This window comes from Panthera onca, chromosome A1, assembly GCF_046562875.1.
Source record: "Panthera onca isolate mPanOnc1 chromosome A1, mPanOnc1 haplotype 2, whole genome shotgun sequence".
In the NCBI taxonomy this organism is placed as follows: domain Eukaryota; kingdom Metazoa; phylum Chordata; class Mammalia; order Carnivora; family Felidae; genus Panthera; species Panthera onca.
The window spans coordinates 107596480-107612811 of record NC_138339.1 but is presented as its reverse complement, the minus strand read 5'-3'; the positions used below and the strand labels follow the sequence as shown (position 1 = coordinate 107612811).

Genomic DNA, 16332 nt, shown 5'->3' with positions numbered 1-16332 from the left:
TTCATTTGCATTCTCACCCAAGCACAGATTCCACATAGAGATTTCTCATCTGCACAACGGTACTTAACAAGTACAAAACACGCTTTGTTTCAAATACAAAACAACGTGGCAGAATTCTTTAAAAGGGGCCCTCTCAATTATGTAAGCTTTAGGAACAACAAACCTGACAGTGCAACTCATAAAAATACTCGAATGTACTTGTAAAACTAATACACAAGTATTCCCAGTATAGTGTACTTCCTCCTGCTTTTAGTGAAATAAACCATATAGCAGGTGGTTAATTTACTAAATTCTCAACAACTCAATCCCTTTTGGCACTAAAAGGAAATAACCTGATCATTCCCTTCAGATGTCCCCAACTTCTCAGAACTTAGCATCTTAGTGCATGTTTCTTTGCCTGTGTCACAGATCAACACAGATAAGGTCCTTTTTCATTTTTGCCCCACCTTGAACTTTACTCCCTGCCTCCTGGTATCTCTGTTCATAAGAGGCCAGACCAGTCTGAAAGCTGCATCCCTGGGTCTCACTGTGGTTCCATACAGCAACAACTTGAAGAAACTGAACAGATGCTCAGATTCACTCTAATCTAGTATTTATTTTTTAAAATTGCAAATCAAGGGGTGCCTGGGTGGCTCAGTTAAACGTCTGACTTCAGCTCAGGTCATGATCACCCTGTTCACAAATTTGAGCCCTGCGTCGGGCTCTGTGCTAACTCAGAGCCTGAGGCCTGCTTCAGATTCTGTGTCTCCCTCTCTCTCTGTCCCTCCCCACCTCACGCTCTGTCTCTCTGTCCCTGTTTCTCTCTAAAAAATCAATAAAAACATTAAAAAAAATTTTTTTAATAAAATATGATGTGATATTGGAGTCAATCTAGGATGTGAGTTGGGTCAAAGCAAATAAACCTATCAAGGACCCACTACTAGATTTGTGCCAAAATTGGGTCTGGACAACCAGAAAATGCACCCTTGTTATTGGGATTTCCAACTGCACTTTACTCTTCTATTTGGCAGTCAGACAGCCCCAGGAATGTAAATTCATGCTGTTTCGAATGTGGGGGAAGGTGAGGGAACTCAGCCTGCCTGCTGCTATTCTGACTGTAGCATTTGTCCCTGGGAGAGACAGCACTGGCATCGATGCTATTTTTCTCCCGTCTCAGGAACATGACTTGGGCTGTGTATCCGCGAAGGCCAAGGGGCACCAACATGTGACAATCTCTGCTGAATCCCCCAGCAGGTTTCCAAATCTGTAGTCCTTCAGACATGGCATTGAGTTTGAACCATTTTTTTTTCCTTCTCCCCCCACCTCCTCCAAAAAATATGGCTAGAAACGGGGCAACACAACTGTGTTGCCTTTTTTCTTTTAATTTGTTGAAATTGTCTCTGAGGCAGGAGAAGGGGGGAGTAGAAACCAGATGGTTGTAGTTGGAGTAGAAGCCCTACTACTGAGGAGCTTTGAGACATTCCAATCTGGTGGCGGTCACTATTTCTCTGCAGGCAAAGGGAGGAAATAACAGAGCCGTGGCAAAAGATTTCCAGAAGGCTGGCCACTACAATCCTATTTTCTGTCTTCTACATTCACACACGTGTAAAATAAAATCTCCTTTCCTTTAACTCTCCAAAGCACTGCCCAACTTGGGTTAAACCTTGGAGGGGAGGGTGTTAGTTACTTGTCATGAAAGGGGTTTATATCACAGGGCTCAAACAGTCTACAGGTGAGTATTATCCATTCTTCCTTAAGGCCCCTTAGCCTGCCTGAATCTTCCTCCTCAGCTTCCCCATCACTCACCAAATCCTAGCAAATCTCTCTGAATCACCTGATGTGTTTCTCAACCTTTTCTCCCTACACACATGAAGTACAGAGAAAATTGGGACTGAGGAAGGAGGGACAATCAGAGAGTTGGCAAAGAGTTAACCTCTTTAATCTTCCTATATTGGGGGAGACTCTGCCAGCAGAAGAGCCCCCCGCCCTGGTCTCCAAGCCATCTAAACCCCTGGAGAGAGAGAGTAGCACACCAAGGTCAGAGTGGGGGCTGATGCCTCCCCCTTCTCACTCTGTTAGGGAAAACTGATTCTCAATCTTTTGGAAAAAACTGTGCAAATACAACTGAACATCCATTCCGATGTCCACCTGTTAGGGTCTTTTCCTCCTCCAAATACATGGCGTGTCCTTCAACAATACTTCTTCATCTCTCCAACACCAGTTGGGGGTTCTATGAGTCATCTCCATTCTGACACTAACTCCTGGGACAGCATCACGCTCCACTGGCTTAAGGGCTCAGTCCCACAAGACCACCCACACTCCAGAGACCAATCACAAGTACCGAGTGCCCAGGTTACCCACACTTCTGTCACACTGGACACCAAGTCAGGGGTTCCCACAAAACCCCCTCAGATTGGGTAACTTGTAAGAGCAATTCATAGAACTTGGGACAGGGCTTAACCCACCAGTTGACTATAAAGCATATGAGGCAGGAAGGGATGAACAGGGCAAGGTATGGGAGGGGTTTGCCACCTTTCCAGCGCCTCCACATCTTCAACAACCTGGAAGCTTCCTGAACCCTATTGTGTAGTGGCTTTTATGGTGGTTTCATGATATTGATATGATCGGTAAAGTTAATGGTTATTCGCGATCAAGCCGATCTCGAGCCTTTCTCTTCAGGGAAGTTGGTTGTGGGGTTTAAAGTTCCAAATCTCTAACTGATTCTTAATCTTTCTGGTGACAAAACACTCCTGTCAGCCCTGTTACTCAGGAAACTAGGAGCTCTGTGACCAGTACTGGGGACAAAGACCAAAATATCATTCTTATTATACCACTCCATTATGCTTACCTGTCTTGTAAAAAAATCCTAGAGACGCACACCTTAAGGTGTTAGTCTTCCCATTTCTGGCTCTGCCTCTCTGGGTTCTTTCCATATCCCCTTAAGAGACTGACCAGAGGTGGTAGACCTGTTTATCTGTCCCCTGCAAATAAATCCTTCAGGGGAACAAGCATTCTCAGATCACGGGAGCAGAATACCAACCCCACCTCTGTAGGGTGTTATGGTAACAGTGGACTCCAATGGCCAAAGAACTCACTCCCACCCTGCTTCTTGTAGGCATGCCCTGCACTTCCCTGGACCACCTCCACTGGCCTCTGGCTCACTGATGTCTCATAAAGGAGAAGTGGTCATTTCAAAAGCCTGAAGTAGGACTGTTGGCTCTTCTTGTTAAGTCTCTAATGGGAACCCCTCAGAGCCCATCTGGACACTCTAGAACACAAAAACAGGAACTTCACTGGTTAAAATGGGATGAGGACCAATTTGGCTGACGCCCTCTGTGCGTTTTGCCCCCCTGGCTGCCAGTTCCCTTCCCTGCATACTTCACACACACACACACACACACACACACACACACAAACACACACAACTAGAGCAACAACCGACTCAGGGAAATACAGCTTTCCTTTTAGGTCATCAAGAGATCAACCTTTTCAATCAATCATCTCTCACGCTCCTCTGTTTGGGGTTTGATGATCTGTGTGGCCCCAGATGGTCTCAGATGGTGAGCGCCGTAAACGCACACAGGTTGGTTAGAAATCCATGTTTAGGTCCCAGCATGTGGCAATGTGCTCCACTCTGATGACACTTTTCGTTTCTAATAATAGCGCAGATGAAGTAATATTGCAACTGACGTTCCCGGGGATTTGATTGGATAAGTGCATAAACTGTGGAGGAAGAAGGGGGGGTGCTCCATGGACAGATCACATTAGTATTCCCGTCCTATCAATGTGCGGGGCAGCGCACAACGTCAGGCGGACCGATTCCCTGCGTCTGCCAGTCCCGCCACAGATTCGTTTGGGATCCTAAAACAGATGAGCCCGTAGAGACGGGGGATCAAGGCGGCCTATTAGAGCCAATTGCCTGCTTCGGGGACTGCCAGCCCTTCCAGGCCTGGCAACGCGGGAGGGAGGGGAAAGACGACGGAGCGCCGCTGCGGGAAGACACTGAAGCCAGAGCGACACTCATCCCCCCCCCCCCCCCCCCCCCCACCTTACAGCGCAGGCTTTGAAAGCTGCTCCCCCATCTGAATGGAAACTCAGAACCGCCGGGCGGCGCGTTCCTTCTCGCCCAGCGTTGCGATCCATGCCGAGGGGCAGGTAGTGCGAGCCCGCGCCAGCGCCCAGCTCCCGGGACAGGGCCGGCAATGCTGCTGAGCAGAACTTGACCGAGCCCCTTCCTCGCTGCTAGTGGAAGCGATGCTGCACGGCACAGCCAGCGCTTCCCAGGCTCTCCTTCAAGCTGAAGGTTACCCACCCGCGCAGCCAGCCCCAGCCCTGTGAGCGCCGCGCCTCGGTTCCCGGCTCCGGCTGCTTGGCGGCACGCAGGGCAACGACCGGGCCGCCCGCGCCGGGGCGCACTGCACCAGCGGCTTCGGCTTGGTGGATGTGTATGCATGAGTTCTGCACCGAATGGGCGCAAAAAGCGCCCCAGCCGGTCCACCCGCTCCTCGATCTTCCAGATCAGCAAGCCCCCGCTGCAGAGCGGGGAGTGGGAGCGCAGGGGCAGCAGCTCCGAGAGCGCCCACAAAACCCAACGAGCCCTGGACGACTGCAAGATGGTAGGTGAAAACTGCGCCTCTTTTTTTTTTTTTTTTTTTTTTTTTTTTTTGGAGAGGAGGTGGGGGTAGTCTTGTATGTTAATCGTTTGCTTGACTGCCAGCCACTCCCCCACCCTCAGCTCCTCCATGCCGATCACGTGCACATGCACTATTTTTAAATCTGCAGTCCCCAGATTCAGGGTGACAGCCGGGTCGTAATGCCCCCACAAAGAAGTGCCGCGGCAAGGGACTTAGGGTCACCGGCTGTAAGTCATGCCTCTACCTCCTCAGAGAATGGTGGATGCGAAAGACTCGGTGAACTGGCTTGCTTACCAGGGAGGGAGGGGTTGGGAAGCTGGGGGTGCTGCTTTGTGGGGAGAGAGCAGCAAATAAACCCAAACACAGCACACGGGGCGCTGCAGAGGGGACGAAGGTTCCAGCGCCCAGGCTGTGGCCGGTCTTCTCTCCAGGCTCCTGAGCCAGTGTGGTTCAGTGGCCTGGCCAGAGGTGAAGGTTTGCCTATGGCAGCCTACCTTTGGCCTTTATCCCTTCGCAAGTACACATCCTTATCTTTGCTGTAGTAAAGGGGAGCATTCTATGTAAGAGTTCCCAGCATCAAACTCTAGTGACCTGGGAGTGGCATATGTTCTTGCTCTTCAGAAACTGAGTCTGAATGGGTGGGGGTGAGTAGGTCCTGAAATAGAGCTTCCACGACCAGACTTACCCATGAAAAATAATAAACACTGTGCCTTGGACAAAGAGAAACTTACCATCTTAGTGCTTTGATCTTTAAACAATTTGGAGGCTCCTTAGCTGGCAACTTGTGGAGTTGGCTGAGGGGGTCACTGAAAGCCCACCTTTGTATACACCGCAATAGGAAACATTCTAATGATGTTTCGTGAAAGAAATTCAATTCTTTTCCAGCTTGTCCAAGAGTTCAACACTCAAGTGGCCCTGTACCGAGAGATGGTCATTTCTATCGGGGATGTCTCTGTCAGCTGCCCCTCACTCCGGGCGGAAATGCACAAGACCAGAACCAAAGGCTGTGAAATGGCCCGCCAGGCACACCAAAAACTTGCTGCCATCTCAGGGTAGGAGACTCTTGGCATTATTTGGTAACTCATATACATGATGCATGGATGCTGACAGTAATTTACGGTGGCCAAGACCTCAGAGGTGATCTTTGCAAATGTGGGGGTTTAACCAAATCACTCTGAGATCAGAATTATTTTGAGAGCTACAGGCAAGCTATATGCCAAATTATAATCTGAAGGTTTGTGATCCTTGTATGGACATATATTGAAAGATTTGGGTATTAAGTGATTTTTTTTAAAAAATTAACTTTCAATATGCTGTCCACATATTGGAACTTGGGGCTTAAGTTTTTTTGCCGAAAGTTTGGCTATCAAAATGAAGTTAAGTCATCATGCCTCAAGATTACTTGTCATCTGCTGCTAAACATCTACTGCACAAAAGGCCTATACAGTAGAGAGGAAATCTTTGCTAAATCCTATATTTATGCAACTATTTATACCATCAGATGAACTCCTATGATACCATTTAAAATAAAATCTCTAAAATAAAGTCTTGGATATAAAGTACTCTCCTCACTGTAGTGTATGAAAAGGAAGTTTTAACATAAGAAAATTATTTTAAAAATTGGGGATATTCAGAAATCTACCTAAACCTAGGTTTTTTATAGGCCCCTCCCCATTATTTTTATTTTTATCACACTTACAGATTCCCAAGCCTACTTTAGGTGGTAATAGAGTGTAAGCTTCTCTTCTGAGACGCCATTTACTTCTTCCTGATCTCTCAGTATCAGGAAAGAAGTTAGTCATGGGTTTTTGTCAACAGTTACTATTTTCAAATAAGAGCGCAGAGCATGGAAACACAGAAATCCTTACACTAATACATTAATTTAAGTGCTTGATTTCATCTGGCTATAGCCTTTATCTGTTTATCTGTGTATGTCTATCACACTCAAAGTTTAAGTCAGACTAACCTGATAATGTTGCACATTGATCACATGTAGGAATTGTATCTAATTTACTTATTTGAAAGAATCATTCTTTGCCATCTTTAATGTAAATATTATGTATAATACCCATAATATGTATAGTGACTATTATTGGTATATACAGATTAGAAAACCATACGTTGCCTTTCTTAATAATTACATTTAACAAGTGGCATTTCTATCATGAAGAAAGATACACTATCTAATGTCCTTGAAGTGAGAGATAAAGTATGCCACAAATCTATTTTATTTAGTAGAAATACTGAGAAGCCTTAGCCTTTTCTGTTTAACTGTTATACGATGAGTAACAGGAAGTGAATCTGGGATTCCATAAAGGAGATGGAAGGGAATTCAGTGTTTAAGGAATTGGGGGAAGAAATGCAGGTGTGACAAATCCCAGAGATGAAAGGAGGAAAAACAATCAGAAACACAAAGGAGAATAGTGGTGGAATAAAAACTGTAGAGAAACCATGATTCAGAAGGGCGAACGGGTTTAGAACAGGAAATTTTATGCTCAGAGCTAAAGAGTAGCATCTTTGTAAACTGTGTGTCCAAGAGTATCCAATGGGATTATATTCATGACCTCTTTAAGTTGCAATCCAAATGGGGAGAAACAAACAAGGAGTTCAGTTTTGTCTGTTTTACTAAACACATGAAGTTCAGACTCTTCCAAAGTTTCAGGAAAAGAGTCTGAAATTCCTGACTCAAAGTTGAGTTTGGAGGATGTGAGATGGATTTTACATACTCAGAAGTTGATAGCCCTTTGCTACTTACTTTTATCTATCTGAGGGTTGATGTTATTGAGAGCAGTTTTTTTGTTGTTTTTTTTTTTTTTAAGACTTAGTGGGAAAATATGGTGTTCTTAGAGCCTTGAAGAGGTAAGGCCAACTCTGTAGAATGTTCTCAGATTCAATTTGAAACATTTTCCTCCTTAAAATAATAAATACAATTTAACCTTTTTCTAAAACATGACAGAAATATAATTGAAGGAAATCCCTTTAGCTTCTCACCACTTGGGTTTCATTAATGAAGGATATGATTCCCCTTGGTGGTATTCCATTCCCGATATTGCTAGGTATGTGGGCTCTCATATCAAACTTGATGTGAAAGCTGGTAGCCAGACTGTAGCATTCACTTTAAAATCTGAAGCAGGGTTAAGAAAAGCAAAGGTTCCCAGGGACTGTAAAGGCCAAGACTGGATTTCTTGAGTACCCATCATTTTCCAGGACAATCCAGTTAATTCACAGAATAATCCTCTGAGGGAGGGATTAATATCCTTATTTTGCAAATGAGTCTCAGAAAGGTTAAGGAGCTTGCCCGAATCCACACCACTAAGAAGTGGTATGACTTTGATTCGGCCCCAGGTTGCTTGCTTCTGAAATCCATCATCCTGCCTCTACATATTGCTGCCATTTTAAAAGGTATTACGTAAGGTGTGCCTGGATGGCTCAGTTGGTTAAGCGTCCGACTTCAGCTCAGGTCATGTTGACTGGCCTTTGACAGTTTGTGAGTTCGAGTCCAACAGCGGGCTCTGCGCTGACAGCTCAGAGCCTGGAGCCTGCTTCAGATTCTGTGTCTCCCTCTTCCTTTGCCCCACCCCCTCTCATGTTTGCTGGCTCACGCTCGCTCTCTCTCTCTCTCTCTCTCTCTCAAAAGTAAGTTTAAACACACACACACACACACATTAAAAAGGTATTATGTGAAAAGGAGTGAAATACTAAAACACGCTAACATATGGATGAGCCACAAAAAGAGTATGCTAAATCAAAGACACCGGTCACAAAATGCCACAGGTCCTTGATTCCTTTCATATGAAATGCTCAGAAAAAGCACATCTATAAGCATCAGCAAGTAGATCAGTGGTTGCCTAGAACTGGGAGTGGCCACAGGGAGTTTCTGCATATGAGTTTGAGGTAACTTTGTGGGGTGATCAAAGTGCTCCCAAATTGAATTCGGTGATGACTGTACAGCTATGTATTTACTAAAAGTCATTCAATTGCACACTTAAAATGAGTGAAATTTATGCTGTGTAAAATAGAGCTCGATAAGTGCTTTTTAAAAAGGTATGATCACCATCACTATGAATATCATTTGCCTTTGACTGCCCTCATTCTTTTCTACATACCTGGCTTTTAGCAAAAGGGGTATGAACTGAACGGACAGGGAAACAGAAAACTTGGCTCTCCACGCATGTGTCAAGATGCCTGCCTCATAGCTCTCACCCAAGCACCAAAGCTTTGCTCCGAGTAGGAACACAGGTGTTGCAAAGGCAGGACTTGAAGGAGTAAGTGAATCCACTCATTTCTCTTTTTTTTAATGTTTATTTTTGAGGAAGGGAGTGGGGGAAGAGAATGAGCAGGGGAGGGGCAGAGAGAGGGAGACCCAGAATCTGAAGCAGGCTCCAGGCTCTGAGCTGTCAGCACAGAGCCCCACACAAGGCTCCAACTCATCAACCGTGAGATCACGACCTGAGCCGAAGTCAGAGGCTTAACTAACTGAGCCACCCAAGTGCCCGTTAAAAAAATTTTTTTCAATGTCCAATGTTCTATTTTTAAGAGACAGAACACAAGCCAGGGAGGGGCAGAAAAGGGGGGGGGGGGTCACAGAATCTGAAGCAGGCTGCAGGCTCTAAGCTGTCAGCACAGAGCCCGACACAAGGCTCAAACTCATGCACCGTGAGATCATGACCCGAGCTGAAGTCCAACGCTTAACCAACTGAGCCACCCAGGTGCCCCCAATTCACTCACTCCTTAACCAGCAAAGACCATTCCTTTCCTGTTTATGCCCTGGCTTCGGGGCCAGAGGAGGGAGACGGGGTTGGAGGTAGACAAGGTAAAAAGAGGATGAAGCAAGATAAAAGAAGAAGAAAATAAAAACCCCTTTCATCCCTGACTGAGAAAACTCCCACTGTATTTCTCACTAGCTGGCCCTGGGTAAGAAGGCCATGTTCACAGACACAGTCAAAACATTTTCTCAGATTGTGTCTAGATCAGCAAAAGTTGCGGCACAGCAACTGAGGTCTTCTGGACAGAGCCAGCCAGGTGAGTCCTGGGTCTCCTCTGCCTGCACTGACTTACGACAGTTGCTGTCCCTTTAGGGTGCTGATTTTCTCCTTGGTATTAAAGCTAAGGGGGCCTCAAAGATGACTTTGCTGCCGTGGTCCCCCAATCTGTTTTAGCAGCAGAACCTTCCTTCAGTCTGAATGTGGAAAGTCAGATTTGTAAGGCAGGTCAAAAGTGGCATTGCTGTGCCCTGCTTGGTATTTTTGTTTGTGTGTGTGTGTGTGTGTGTGTGTGTGTGTGTGTGTGCAGTTCACACATCAGGGGCAGGTGTCTGTCGAGCCAGGTGTCCTTGGACTTCCTTCCCAAAATGACTTCTGAGACACGGCTAAAGAATCCCTAGGGCTTCATGGCACGGAACATACTGATTCAGCACAATTTCCTCGTTTTGTCTTAAGATTTAGAGGATTTCAAGCGACTTTACAGGCAACCTGGTTGAGTATGCGAGAAGAGTTAGCATTCAGGCAGACCAGGATGGAGTACCATCTTCTGTAACCTGGATGGCATTACTTCACTGTCTGAATCTCAATGCCCTTCTCTGTAAACTAGCTGTGATGCTCACCGTGCGGTAGTTGAGAGGATTGGGGGGGGGGGGGGGCAAGGATGTGACTCCCCAGCCTGTAGAGGACGCTGTGTCAGTCCAAGGCTGCTCTAAGCCTGGAAACCATGGCTATGGCTCCCTAGTCTGGTGTCTATTCTATCAAACACACCACATCTCGAGAATGAAAGGAGCACAGCACGCAGGCTAGAAAGAACCCGGAGGAGCCGACGGTCTCCAGGAGACCCTAAGAGATAATGCTGTGGCTGGTGGGCTGAGGGTTGGGAATCCTTTTCCGGCACTGTTTTTACGGCGCCTGTGTCTCACTTATCCCCTTCTCACCACTACCTTCTGTCAGTGGCTGCTGACAGAGTGAAAGTGAGGTTTAAGTAGGAAAATGTGCAAGGCAGTATCGTGTGATGGCAAAGAGCTTTGACTCGACATCAGATTAGACTGGGATAAAGTCCTAGCTTTAGCACTTACAAGTAATGTGTGCGGATGGATATGCAAATTGCCTCCCAGGGTGGTAGCTGTCAGGGTGGCACGCCGGTGTCACTACACCGACTTTGGAGCTCCACGGCCTGTGTTCAAATCTCAGCCCTGCCTTTTACAGATAGTGTAACTACCTGATGAAGGTAGATAAACTGTCCTTCTCTGCCTCAGTTTCCTCATCAGCAAAATGGGTTTATAACTAATGGGACTGAATCAGATGACACCCTAAGGACTGAGTAAGTGAACATACATCAAGCACTCACAAGGCTGAGTAGCATGTAGTAATGCTATTATGAAATTCAGATTCGTGTGAGTCTAATTATTAGTAAGACATTCAAAATTCAGGTTATCATGATACACTCACATGAAAAACAAATTTATTCATCAAATATTTTTCAAATCATTATTTTGGTTGACATACATTTTTGTTGCCCTTAGTTCCTTTCATTATGTTTGGGGGAATTTTCCAGGTTGAGGCTTCCCAGAATGCTATCAAAAGCCTTCTTCTTTAATACCTTAACAACAATATGGATAGGTGAGGGTTTAAAAGCACTTAAGTTTAGAAATATTTTCTTTGTAGGGGGGTAACCTCGATGGCTCAATCGGTTAAGCTCCGACTTCAACTCAGGTCATGATCTCATGGTTTCGTGAGTTAGCCCCCACATCGGGGGCTCAGAGCCTGGAGCCTGCTTTGGATTCTGTGTCTCCTTCTCTCTCTGTTCCTCCCCTGCTCATTCTCTCTCTCCTTCCCTCCCTCTCTCTCTCTCCCCCTCAAAAATAAACAAACAAAAAAAATATTTTTAAATATTTTCTTTGTATGAATCAAACTGTATTCCTCATAAACGATGTAATATTTACAAAATCTTTTGGCCTAGCTCTGGTAAAGGCTGTGAGACATTGGACAAGTCTGTTAAATTCTCTGTACACCTCAATGAGAGGGCTGCACTGAATGACTTCTGAGTCCTGGTTTCATCATTCCAGTGTTCTGCGTTAATTCACTCAGAATCACAGACTTTGTTTATAGAACTAAGCTATAAAACAAAAAACAAAAAACAAAAGCATCATGCATGCAGTTTGATGATTGAATTCGAGAGATAATTTATTGAGATGTGAACATATGATCACAAGAAGAATCTTAGTTTCCTAATGGCTTCTGAGAATGATATAATCACTGTCCTAGAGATTCGTACCTAGATTTCAGATTTCTCCCTCCAGCAATTAGTTTCCTGCTCCCTAGTTTTCTCTCCTTTTCTCCTCCCATCTCCCCTCATGTTCTTTTTTCCCTTTTTTTAGTCTGTTTTCGTTTTGTTTGACCATTTGACTTTTCTGCTCCATTTTTCCCAGTCCCCCCTTCGAGCTGGTTCTTGTCTGTTCTCTGTTCCATTTGCTAGGAAGTTGGGAGGGTGGGGAGAGGGAGAATACAGATTCACAGATCCATCAGTAACGCTTCGCTCCCACACTGGGGCTGAGACAGCAGCCAGTACGTGGGGTGGGAGAGTATGGAAATGCATGGAGGCAGCCCTCACAGCTTTCTTAATCCACATGATGGAGGAGGTCTTATTAGTACAAGAGGCCTGGTTGGCAGCCATTCCAAGCCACCCACTCTGCCCTGTATGTTCCCTTTCTACTACAGGTGTTTTTGCTTTCAAAATTTTAACCCTCACTGGTCAAATCATGAAAGGGGATTATGTGTGCCCCAAAAGAATACGCCAGCCATCAAAGGGAAGGAAGGGAGAACAATTCTGAATTAGTCTGTGCTAGGGCTATAGTAACAAAATGCCACACACTGGGTAGATTAAACCTCAGATTTGGAGGCTAGATATCCAAGATCAAGGTACAGAGAGGATTGGCTCCTTCTGAGGACTGCGAGGAAGAATCTGTTCCTCTCTTCCAGTTTCTGGTGATTTGCTGGCAATGCTGGTTGTTCCTTGGTGTGTTGAAGCATCTGTCTTCGTCTTCAGTGTCCTTCTCCCTGTGTGTGTCTGTGTCCACATTTTGTCTTTGTATAAGGAAACCAGTCACCCTGGATTAGGGGCCTACCCTACTCAGCACGGCCTCATGCTAATGTAACTAATTCTATTTGCAATGATCTATTTCCAAATAAGATCTCATTCTGAAGTAGTGAGAGTTAGGATTTCAACAGAAGAATTTGGGGCTGAGGAGGCATAAATTAACCCAGCAGATTCCCTTGACCCATCTGTAGGAATTCTCTTCACACTTTGGGTTGTTGGGCCCAGTGGGAATGGAGGTAGAGTTTTGCCCAGCACTTGGTACATTCCCTCAACACAGACCTCCCCGTGCCCAGTGCTTTATCATTAGAGCTTCGCTTATATCAGGGGTGGGGTTGGTGACCATGGAGAAGAATGCTTTCTATATGAAATGGATGTGGTCACAAAGGTCCTGAATCCCTGGTGTGGTTAGCACTTGGCAGTGACTAATTTAACTACTAATGTGTCAACATGGAACACACAAAGGTGGTACAAAAATCCAACCGCAGGAGAGGGTATTTGGGTGGGGATAGAGGAAGCACGTGACAGTCCACATACAAAGTGTTCACCCTCTCTGGTCTTCATGGCTAGAACTGGCCAGGCACTGTTCCCTCAGCGGTACTAACACTATTGCTTAAGGACCGGAGGCCTACTCTGGAAACAAGTGACATAGTAATGACTCACATCAACTTAAAGAACCATGCTATTATCAGTGACAAGATGACAGGTGGCATGGAATCTAGACAAGGGCTCTCCCGTGGCCTGTTGAAGTTAGCCTTTTTATGCTTGGAAAAGATAGCGGCCTAATGACCTTCACCCTGTTAGAGCCTTCTTAACAGATGTGCCGATTAGAGAGAAAACGAAATCTAAAATGAACTTGAGGAAAATTTGTTGTCACTTTATTATTTATATGGGGAGGTGCAAGAGAGCACGGCCATGTTTCATGCATGCTTGCACCCTGGGGGACAGGTCAGTGAGGATACGTCTGTTTTGTTTGTTCATTGACTTTACGCGGCATTGTAAAATCTATTCTGACAAAGAGGTTAAGAATTGATCAGTCCGATTAGCTGATTTTTTATGACTTATCTATTACTTTGGACCATTATTTTTTTTTCTAACTGTGAAACCAGTATGTTGTTTTTAAACAACAGAAGACTTTAAAATAAAGCACACTGACGACTGATTTCTGAGGTATAGGTGTTCATTATTACAGCAGGTCAGCAGGCATTGTGTATTTTAGAACTGCTCCAAGTAATTATGTTTAATGAAAGTTGTTTGATAAAATATTGCCCTGACGTCTGTCTGCTTGGATACTGAATAGTTAAATAATGATTTTCCATTAAGATCACCTTTAAATATCACTCTTGATATTTTTAGCCCTTGAAGGGTTAGTTACAACTCCTCTAAAAAGCTGTCTACATAAAGCACAGCTCGAGAGCAGTAACTATATTCATTTATTTCCTCTGCTCTACAAGACATGACTTTAAAAAAAGGAAAAACCACATGAATAACACTTAATTGCTTGTCTCTATACATATATGCACCTATGTATATTGCTGGTCTATATGTATACGTGTATTTATATATAAACAAATACTAAAATTTGTAAAGTAGACTCTTGTTAGCGTAAAGTGTCTGAGGCTTTAAACAAAAGCGCTGATTCTGGTTAACAAAAATCAGTATGTGCAGCTATAAGTAAACTCCTCGTCTATATGGATTTAATGGAGTTTGAGCAAAAGGGTCAAATACATACTAACCCAGAAGTCAAACCCCTAGTGTATTCTTCAGTCCCCAATTAAGTCAGTTCATAATAAGCCCCCCTCACCCTTATTTTCAGCACCAATTCTCTCTCTCTCTCTCTTCCTCCCCATTTCTGAGGTTACCCTCTTAGTTCACAGTTGGTACCCCCAGGCCATCAATCACAACACTATCTCTCAGTTGGTCCCCTCACTATCAGTCTCTCACCTCTTCTTTGCAATTTACTCACTGGTTCTAGGCTAATCTGCCTATAATTTTCCTCTGATCTCGCCACTTCTTTGATTTAAAACTTCAAGCCAATACCCATTTCCTAAAGCAGTGTTTCTTCAAATGTGATCTCTGGATTCCCAGTCTCAGAATCATCTGGCTTGCCTTCAGACCCAAGAACCAAAATGTCTGGGGAGCAAGACGTGGAAATTCAAATTTTTAACAAGCACCACCCCGTCTCCCAAGAGATTCTTGAACATGCCAAATACGAGGCCTGTCGGCCTGAAGCAGTGATTCTCAACTTGGCCTGCACACTGGAATCACCTGGGAAGCTTTAAAAAATTGCTGGTGCTTGAATTTCATCCCTAGAGTTTTTGATTTAAACTATCTGGGATGCAGCCTGGGCATTCGGATATTTTTTAAAGCTCCCCAAGTGAGCATATGTATCAAAATGGCTTACGTTTGGGGGCGCCTGGGTGGCTCAGTCGGTTAAGCGTCCGACTTCGGCTCAGGTCAAGATCTCGCGGTCCGTGAGTTCGAGCCCCGCGTCGGGCTCTGGGCTGATGGCTCAGAGCCTGGAGCCTGCTTCTGATTCTGTGTCTCCCTCTCTCTCTGCCCCTCCCCCGTTCATGCTCTGTCTCTCCCTGTCTCAAAAATAAATAAACGTTAAAAAAAAAAATTAAAAAAAAAAAAATGGCTTACGTTTGGCTACATTTAACAAAAAATTCAAAGAAGTAGTTGTTTAAAGATACCAGGGTTTATTCTCACACAGAAAAGGAGCCCTAGAATGGAATTTAGAACATGGAATCACTGTTCTGTTGCCCATTCTTAGCATATGGCTTCCACCCTCAACCTGACTTGATGATGCAAGATTATGACAGGAGCTCCAGCCATCAGTCCAGAATAGATGATGAACGGGGGAAAGGCTATGCTTCCCAGTGGGGTCAGCTCTTTCTAAGTAAACCCAAACAAAACTTCTAGAACTGCATCACGTAGTCATACCTAACTACAGAGGAGACTAGAAAGTGTATTCTTCTCTGACACGTTAACTAGAAGGGAAAGGAAGAGAATGGATAATGGCCAACAACCAACCATCTCAGTCATAGCACCCAAGCTGTACTCCTGGACTCTTCTTTTACTATCTGACTCTTTACTTACTCAAACTGATCTACTTCTTATTCCCTAACAGTGTGTAAAGGATGGTCCTCTCCTATTAGTCCACATCTATGGGTTCTCTCTATAAAAGCCTACCTTTTAACCATTAAAAAAAAAATCATTTAGCCTCCTGAATGTCGTCTTACGTGCAGTCTCATTACAGCCTACATGCTCCTCACACAGAAATCCACAACAGACAGAAGAGTCCCAAAGGGATTAACAAGATTTGGCCACTTTTAAATAGACCCATGGAAAAGATAAGAGGTGCAGGAACCTCTTGGGAAAGCAGGAAGTTAAGCAAGGTACGTTTGAGTATAGTTTTCATAAGACAGGAGTATAGTTTGAGTATAGTTTCCACCAGACAGGAAGTGAAATGAGACAGAGTCTACAAGGAGTGTAGGCAATGGCTCAAGAAAACCTGGGTGGCTCAGTCGATTAAGCATCCAACTTCGCCTCAGGTCATGGTCTCACTTGCTCTTATTCTTTCAAAATAAATGATAAATTAATTAATTAATTAATTAATTTAAAAAGAAATCATTTA

At 44.6% G+C, this 16332-nt stretch overlaps 1 protein-coding gene across 1 annotated transcript in view; it reads left to right on the top strand.

The window, feature by feature from the left end:
• Window positions 1-3760: 3760 nt before the first annotated feature.
• RGS7BP (regulator of G protein signaling 7 binding protein) overlaps window positions 3761-16332 on the top strand; it is a 105106-nt gene continuing 92534 nt past the window's right edge. Inside the window, exons 1-2 of the mRNA XM_060635686.3 lie at window positions 3761-4595; window positions 5499-5665. Coding sequence (XP_060491669.1) covers window positions 4431-4595; window positions 5499-5665 — 332 coding nt within the window. The 5' untranslated portion in view covers window positions 3761-4430. The remainder of the gene's footprint in view (window positions 4596-5498; window positions 5666-16332) is intronic.